We start from the raw sequence: 8,810 nt of genomic DNA on the forward strand, positions 1-8,810 counted from the left end.
CTGTCCGGTGCAGACAGAATTCAGTAGATTTTCATCAAAGTAGCCTCCGGTCGCTCCGGACAGAAGTGTTTTAATTCAGTGCCCGGTAATCGGGTGCATCCAGAATGCAGCCGATGCATTCGCGCAACCAGAGTCAGTGCAACCAGACGGCCGGCCATCGACGCCCTTTCGCTGGCTGGTAATGGCAGAGAAGTGATTGCAGTGTTGCCTTTTGTCTGGTGGATTTCGATTGAGTTAAACACGAAGAACCGGGAAACCGGCTTAGAAAGCCGGTTGCTGCTTGGCTGACGTACCGGTGTGCTCGCGAGTTTCTGCGTGTGTGTGTGTGTATGTGTGTGTTGTGTTTGTGTGAAGAGCATCATTCTGTGTGTTGACGGTCAGCAAACGCTGCAGAGAAGTCACCAGTCAGTGGTGGTATCTAGTGTTGTTTATTGTGAGCATAAGTGGGCCCTCAAAACAGAAAAAATGGTCGAGATGCAGTGCATCTTGCTGCTGCTGCTGCCGGTGTTGGCAGTGCAGATAGCCTTCCGTAAGTACATCGCTCTGGTTTCGTGAAAACGAAAAACACCTTTTCCCCCCCTGGAATGCTGTTGAGTTTTGCATCACAACAAATGCTTTCCGATATCTCAGCATCTCAGCAAACACGGGATTGCAATCGAACGGGAAACTCTCGCTGTCTCCGTCCCCGTCGCCATCGTTACGATCTTGGCGTCGCCACCGTGCGAACGGCGCGAGCGTTCTTTACAAGACAATCCCAAAAAAAAAAAACGAACAACGAGAACCTCGAAAACATCTTTTTTCGATTAATTTCTCTCCCCGGTTCCCGCTCCCTCTTCCACCGTGAAAGCCAACGCGAGCGCGATAACGAACGGCGCGTTCCTCGTGCCGGCTCGCCCTGTGTGCCCTCTTGGTTCCCCCAATTCCCCCGTGGAATCGTTGCTGGAGGTGTCGCGCGATGAAATGGACTTTTCTTATCTCGCGCGAGTGATCGCCCGCGTTGGTGTGGCGGGGTACCAGGTAGGTCAGGAGGCGTTTTTGGAACTTTGTTTTAATTTTCTGATGGTCCGGTAGACAGGGCACCAGGAGGTTCCTCAGTTGGTTCCGTCATCCGAGATCGGCTGGCGATGGTTGCCGTTTGTTTAAAGGGAAAGAGGGAACTGTTCTTATCAGAAGGACGCCACCATCGCTCTAAAAGTGGCACTGGACGAGTGGCCTGATTTACGTCGAGTCAACCTCGTCAAAGTCAATTTCGGTTCCGAGCCTCAAAAAACCGGTCCGGAAGGTATAGCAAATGCAAATATCAATCCCTTCCCCCGGGACGTGTATTGGACATCTCCCGGTAGAAGTACGTCCTACTGCTGACCTGCTAGTGGTCCTCGCACTGGCGGTTTATTTGGCAATCCGTGTCCCAGCAACCCGCATTCCTCATTTGCATTCCCACAATTCGTCGTTGTCGTCTCCATTCTTGCGGTGGAGCTCGTCTGCCGCGACAAGTCGATGCCCGGGGCGGGCGGGAAGCAAATCAAAATGATTTCTCGAATGTGTCTGGCAAGGGTCACGCGAAGAACCTGCTGGTTGCCTACGATTGTTTACTTTGGACGCACTTTGCCGCAAACGGTCTCTTGAGAGGCACCTCAAACCTCCAAGCCATCTGTTGTCCTGAGGTAGTACCTGTCGCTAGTTCGCTCCACGTTCGGGTCCACGGTCCGTGTGGTGGGCCACGTGTGACAAATCGCACATCTGCACGCACGCCTAGGCTGTCCCCGAAAAAAGAAGAAGAAAAAAAAACACTCGTCCCAACTTCCAAGTCCCAAACGTCGATAAACGCGACGCGGGATTAAGCTTTCATCGACACGCAATCCGACCGGGAAATCTGGGGCACCGGCGTAGGACGATTCGTGGGAGTTGGTAGTGAGTTCCTCGAGAAACCGAATCCTGGATCCTGCCTTTTCCCGGGAACATGCTAGACGTTCAGGAAGTGTTCCAATTCCGGTCCGGACAGAAGACAGAAAGCGATGACAGCGCGACCAGGGCATGTTCGTTCTGTCAACGCAAATCAAACATTCCATGTCCCCGTTGAACAGCGTGCGTGCGCCCGGAATGCCTGTTCCGAAGAAGGACGTGAGGATATCGTACGCCGTTCCTGGTGCAAGGACGCGGTCTCGTCCTCCTTGTCTGATTCAAACGGGATTTCCAACGGCTGGGCCGACCGGGGACGATTCATTAAATTTTATGCTCTCGGTGCCATTGCGCAAGAGCGAACTTGTGGCGTGTGTTGTTGCCGCTGCTGCTGCTGCTGCTGGAAGGCATTGGAGTACGGTGGAGTCGCTTTATCCGAAAAGCGTTGCTCCGTGGCATCAACGTGCTGTGCTGTGAGTCATCTTTCCGGTCACTCCGACTCGGACTAGTCACTTGGATGCATTCCCGGGGGTTAGTGGCCACGATTCGGGAGCAGCCAGGCAGGATTTTACGCTAATTAATGTAATCTCAATAATGCTCACCGGTGGCAGCCCCGGTAAATGGCGCGGATGCAATATAGATTGTGATGCATTTCGCTAATGCACCTTCCGCACCGGCGTTTGGAAGGGTCGTTTAATCGGGTAATGGGCTGCGCAAGGATCAAAAGAAGCTAATGAACGTTACCAATTACCACGTTGGTTGTTGCATAAAAAAATACCCGATACTAAGCATGGTTGCGGTTCGTTTGCATTGGAACAATAGGGGTCCAGAGGGAGACTGTTGCTGGCGGATGATCATCATACATCATTTGGTTTAGTAATTATGACGATTGATGTGGTTTTGGTGGTTTTCAATGTCTGGACAATCCTTTTATGCTAACATGCGCCCGAAAGCCACTATCACGGGGCAGCTATTGCAGTGCTTGCCAATATGTGATCAATTTGATTTACTATCTGCCTTCCTTGAGATATGTTTATGAGGAGTTTTTCTCCATTGCTTTAACATTTAGACAAATGATATTAGAGATTATCGGATGGATGTTCATGATGGCCGTGTTTTTATAGTTAACAGTACCACCAAGGCAGCTGGTTTTGGTGAAGGGATATTGATATTTGTTTTGCGGTGCCCAGTTTAATTAGATGTTGGACCGCCTGAAAAGAGATAAAAATAATTGATCGCATAATGAGTATCTCCACATAGCGCATATAGGGTATAGCAAGGTTTCTCTATAATTGAAATTATTTTGAAATGCACGTCATTCTTTTCGTTGCGATTTTCCCAAAATAAAGATCACGATTTTTGAATAAGGATCAACACATTCGTTGAAAACTATGCTATCTATCTTATGCATGGAATGCAGGTAGAGAGTGTTTTAAATATGTATACTGATTTCCGAAATCATGAGTTTTGAGAATACCGCATTGAAGATTTGGAGTGTAGATTTTGCGTCAGTTTGATGTTTTCAACTCAGCATTAAGTAACTTTTAAAATGCTATAACAAATGAATTGCACATTTCCTGAAAGTTTCTTTTGGAATAGGACTTTCGATAGCAAGAGCGAAGTGTATAAATAAACACATTTTACGGTGCTTTGCTTTTGCTGCATATGGAAGCATTGGTAGATTACGATCAATGTCAAAAAGAATTGTGAATTGCTGCATGAATGGAAAAAATAGAATGAGATATTTGCACTTAATGGTAACTGGTGATGAAATCCATAGATTGATTATGAAAGAATAACCCAGGTAAAAGCAGGACGAGCACAACTGATAGGAAATATATGCTGTTATGCTAATAGTGCGATGGCATATGAATGGCATAATACTCTAAGAACCGTTGAATCGTGGGAAAAAGAAGCGTTATCGACAATAATTAATGCGTTTGAAGCTAACTTTCATCACAAATCAACCAGAATAGGACAATAGAAATGATAACCTGATTTTAAAGCATGGTCATGCTCGACCACAGATCGCAAAATGTCTGCGTAAATCATGTGCACGCTCTGAATAATAGTTGAACGCGATAGTTGGAAGAAGCTCCTCAGATATTATCCAAATTGGACATCTAATCAATTCGCTTGAAAGGATGATAAATACATTATCTTTAAATCGCCCAGAATGCTTCATAAATCGTTAGGCAACGATGCAATCTATTTTGAATAAAGCATTTGTTCGGCATTTGTTCCAAAAGTTTAACATTCAATCTAATAACACGAATGAAAAAAGCGGCACAAACCTGATCGATTCTAGTTGAAAAATTCAAAATTACCACTACACTACCTCTGGAATTTCCCGAGCTTTATGCTGCACATAAAATGCTCCCTCCACAATCAGCTCGATTTCCCACCTCCATGCATGAGTTATTGCAAAGTGCCATAGGACACAGGACGGTACCATGCGAAGCCCAAACTGCACTGCATCACAATAAAATCCAAAAATATGCTCCACCAACTATGCTGACAACGGGGCAAAAATTCCACTCGACTCTACTCGACCCAATGGAGCGTAGCCCCCTTTATCGACACACCACCTAATGCTTTTGGCACCTTTCCTCACATACACGCGCGCTCGTTCCACGATAACAACATAATTTTCGCGCCCCATTCGTCGCCTGGTAGAACGTTCCTTCCTTCCTCCCGTGCCAGCACATTAGCAGCAGCCCGTCCACACTACTCCACAATCTCGAGGTTCTCGAGCGAGTCTTTTGGACGTCGGCGGAAGTCGAAAATCGAATTCCATAAAATTCTATGACAAACCCACCCGCCGACCCGCTTATCAGGGTTCGAATCGGTGCCACCTTTACACACACCACCACCACCGAGGTACCTGGAGAGTCGCCTCTCCCGTTCGGAACCGATAACATCGAAGCCAGCCTTTGACGAGCTCGGAATCAGGACGACGCGTACGGGGAAGCTGATGACAGGAGTCGCACAGCTCTGCGGCCGTCGTTATCGCAAATCGTTCCGAGCATTTCGAACGTTCACGGTTCTCGTCATCATGATGCCCGGTAGCCGGCAGGTAGTCTGGTGGCATCGTCAGTTCCTCCAGCTTCTTGTTTCCTTCCGGAAAATGTTATCAAAAACTGTGAACTTAAACTCACCTAAACCTGACACCGTTCGTTGGGTGTTGTTGTTACTGAAATCGATGAAAAGCGTTTCTGTTTCCTTTCTCTTCCCCTCTCTCTCTCTCTGTACGGTCTCTAGATACGGTCCGGTGCGAGTTCCAGTTCACGGTGACACCGCAGAGCCGGCAGGTGTACGAAGGTGAACCGGTCGCGTTCGAGTGCCGTGCCCTGTTCGACGATGAGATCGACTTTTCCTGGACGCTGAACGGTAAGTCTGCTATTCTCGACTCCCAAAAAAAAAAAAAACAACGGCCATTCGATCATTTCTGGCACTTCGTCTGAACCCATTTTTCCCTAACCTCCTGTCCTGCAGGTGTACCACTGTCGGTGCAGGAGCAGCAGCCGCAGTCACAGCGAGCGGCACGACTACCGCGCCTTTACCAAAATGGCTCCAATCTGCACATCCGCGCCGTCAATGGAACGCTGGATCGGGGTGACTACGTCTGTCTGGCGACGGCACGAGCTTCCGGGGCGCGCGTCGCTTCACCACCGGCCCGTCTCGACGTAATTGGTAAGTTTCGGACAAACAACATTTCGCCCCATATCGTCGTCGTCGTCGGATCTTTGGATCGGTCGACCATCCCCCAGTTGGTCACGTGCTGGGTGTGTGTGTGTGAAAAATATGACTCTATTAATGGTGCGTAGGACACCGACCTCCTCCCTTAAAAAGGGATCTCTTGGCCTTTGAAATAGGGGCTAAAAATGGAGAAGAACCCTATATCCTCCTTTCCGGTACCGAGCCACAAACACAAGGCCACCATACGGATACGGTTCCGGTGGCCTAGTTTCCGCGCAGATTTAGGAGCCTATAGGGACGGACACACACACGCACGGGTACGCCTAAAGCGGGCTGTATTGCAGGGTAAAAATATTAGATTTAATTAATCCGACCAGCCCCCAAGGGGGGCCTTGTAGGAGATATGATGTCCCTTTGTGGCGACGGAATACGCGCGGCAAGATCCGGCGGCATTAATGCTCCGCCGTTGTCGGCGTCACGGTGGTGAGATATAGGATATCTGTGGGTGGGGGAGGTGAAAGGTATCCCACCGGGTCCTTGTATCATATCCTCGTTCGGATCCAGGCGACCTACTTGTCGGATGGCGTATGGCGTATGGTTTGTTTGTGTCGCCCGCAGCAACAAACACCAGCATCATGCGGCGCAAACGAGCATCGTTTTTTGGGCTAATGCTACGAATATGATAATCATATCTCCGCGCCCAGTGGCCATCGTTTTGTTGATTTTAATCGGACACAAAATTTTCGGCATTCACTAAAACGTCAAATGAACCGGAGAGTATAAACAGACCAACTGAGCATTAACGACGTTGGAGGAATATGATGCGTTCGTGAATAATGTGGTGATAAATAATTAATTCAACTGGGTTGAGTTAAAAAGCTAATGAATATTGAATCCACAGCCACAGGATTCCTCCTCCCCGGGCGGGGAATAGACGTACGAACAGGATGTGCACATGCACATGCATAATAGAACAGCCAAAGTATTCTCCACACCAGCACCAGGTGCCGGCGCAAGTGATTGCCCGTTCTGGATGATGCTTTTAATGATTCGATGCTGGCATCAACCGGCATCATTTCCGTCCAAAGAGTCCAGTTTTGGGGAAATGAATTCAACATTTTCCTCCCGCAAAAAAGGCCAATTCAATTCCGAAAGCAAATGCCCGCTGAAGTAACACGAATCCTGGACGGAAGATGGACTGCAGATGGAACGCCACCGGCAATGAGGTGGCCATTTCATTTGAACCCAATCAGTAGCACCACCAGCAGCACCAGCAGCACCACTACCAGCATAAGCCTCTCTCCTGTTCCTTGAACCACAGATTGTTCCAAAACGATCGGTCCACCGGCGGTTGCATCGAATCGGAAAAATGGCCTCCGGCCTCCTACCGACGGTTTAAATGGTCGTAAAAAATGTGGCCGTCGTCCCCGGCTCCACAGGACGCAGGAGGAAAATGAGAGTTTTCCGGGCGAGGCGCCGGGCCCTAGCACGTGCTGGTCGTGACGGCCGGGCCGGGCATGTCCGCGGCGTCCGTGTCAGTATCTATCTGTCTGTCTATTTCCTTGCGTATTCCTCTTCTCGATGGAAAGAAAAAGAAAAAACACAAAGGAGGAAAAAACCAACTCCCGGTCACACCGACGATACCGATGTGGGTGTGTGCGCGCGCTGGTGCTTCCTTGTGGTGCCAGGATGCCACACACAGACCGGCATCGCAACGGTCGCATCATTGTCTTCGGTGCAGTTCCGTCGTCTATGGAGTCGTGTTCCCCGTGTTTAATGCATTTCCTAGCCAGCCACTCAAGGGGCCAATGAGTGGGATCGAGCAGGAAAGGCAGAATAGAGCGAAACAGAGATATGGGGAGAGAAAGAGACGCAGGAGACGCTAAAGTTTCCCTTCTATTTCCCCGTCGATGGCTTTTCTGGATATTTTCCGGCAACAACCGGAACGCGAACGCGAACGCAGGCGGCGGCGTCGAAACAAACTTCAGAACGAGGAAAAACGAAAAGCGAAAAGGCCATGCCGGGACCGTTGTTGTTGTTGTTGTTGCCGTGTGTGTGTGTGTGTGTGTGTGTGTGTGTGTGTGTGTGAGCCGCGCGGACGAGAGAGTTTTCCATCCCCTTTTTCTCTGTTTACAGCAGCGCTAGCGCGGTGGCAGTAGAAGAAGAAGAAGGGGGGTGTTGGGTTGGTGGTGGAAATATCCATAAAATTGTATGGCACATCCTAGGTCTGTCTGTTCTTTTGGGGGTGACGGAAGGGTGGAAAGTGTAGCCTGCGCCACACACGACGACGACGAGCAGCAAGTCCTGGTGTGGGGTTGGTCTGGATAGATCCGAGCACTGTGCCGTGGTACTGCGGCATTCTTGTATTTGTGCCCACCTTGCCGTGTGTGTGTATGTGCATCGAAGTGCATCTCCGAAAGTTCGTTGCCACACAATGGCGCGCGCGATGTGTGGCTCGGGACATCGGGACAACGATGAAGATCCTGGCCCTGTTCCTGGGAAAACTGTTCTGTGCAGCTGCTTCCACTGCTTCTTGCACAACGACCGGCCGGCTGGCCGACCGACCGACCGATGCTGGCGAGGAAAATTGGCAAGTTTTTCTTTGTTTTCCTGCAGCTTTCAGTCCGAGGAGCGACTGATTTGATAAGTCGCTTGAAGCCGACTGCCTTTTGAAGGCTTTGCACACGAATCTATCAGGAACTAGGGAGTTTCAATCAATTCTTTGTTAGTATCTCAAATGATACGTCACATCATATCCGATTTACCTTCACAAACTCACCAGGCTAGGGTCGTGGTCGAGGGGAAATGCGACAAGAACTTATCCAGTTCCTGGCTGCTGGAACTCATTGGACCATGCAAAGCGCTCTCTGGCTCTATAGATGTGTGTGTGGTCGTATGTATGTGTGCTGAGCAAACATATTTATTTCAGCATTAGCATTGGCCACAGACGGCTACGAGCACCTACAGAACTACGGACCGTAGTCGGAGATGGTCCCATGTGAATACGGTCCTCGGGATAACAACCGACACTGTGAACCACGAACGATGAGTAAGAAACGTTACGATGCTTACGATGGCTGCTTGTGAGCTTCTGAGGTTCCTCCTGGCCAACCTGACCGATGTTGACGCAGGGCAGGTGATGATAACGATGATGACGAGAAAGCACATAACCCTGGAGTGCAGGGATTTTGCAAATTTTGCATCATGGTTGG

At 49.4% G+C, this 8,810-nt stretch overlaps 1 protein-coding gene across 1 annotated transcript in view; it reads left to right on the plus strand.

Annotated features, from left to right (window-relative positions):
• Window positions 1–457: 457 nt before the first annotated feature.
• Window positions 458–8,810, plus strand: part of LOC125953695 (tyrosine-protein kinase-like otk) — a 50,225-nt gene continuing 41,872 nt past the window's right edge. The window contains exons 1-3 of the mRNA XM_049683410.1: window positions 458–529; window positions 5,161–5,289; window positions 5,395–5,592. Of these exons, the coding sequence (XP_049539367.1) occupies window positions 466–529; window positions 5,161–5,289; window positions 5,395–5,592 (391 nt within the window). The 5' untranslated portion in view covers window positions 458–465. The remainder of the gene's footprint in view (window positions 530–5,160; window positions 5,290–5,394; window positions 5,593–8,810) is intronic.

Source organism: Anopheles darlingi, chromosome 3, assembly GCF_943734745.1.
Source record: "Anopheles darlingi chromosome 3, idAnoDarlMG_H_01, whole genome shotgun sequence".
Lineage (NCBI taxonomy): Eukaryota > Metazoa > Arthropoda > Insecta > Diptera > Culicidae > Anopheles > Anopheles darlingi.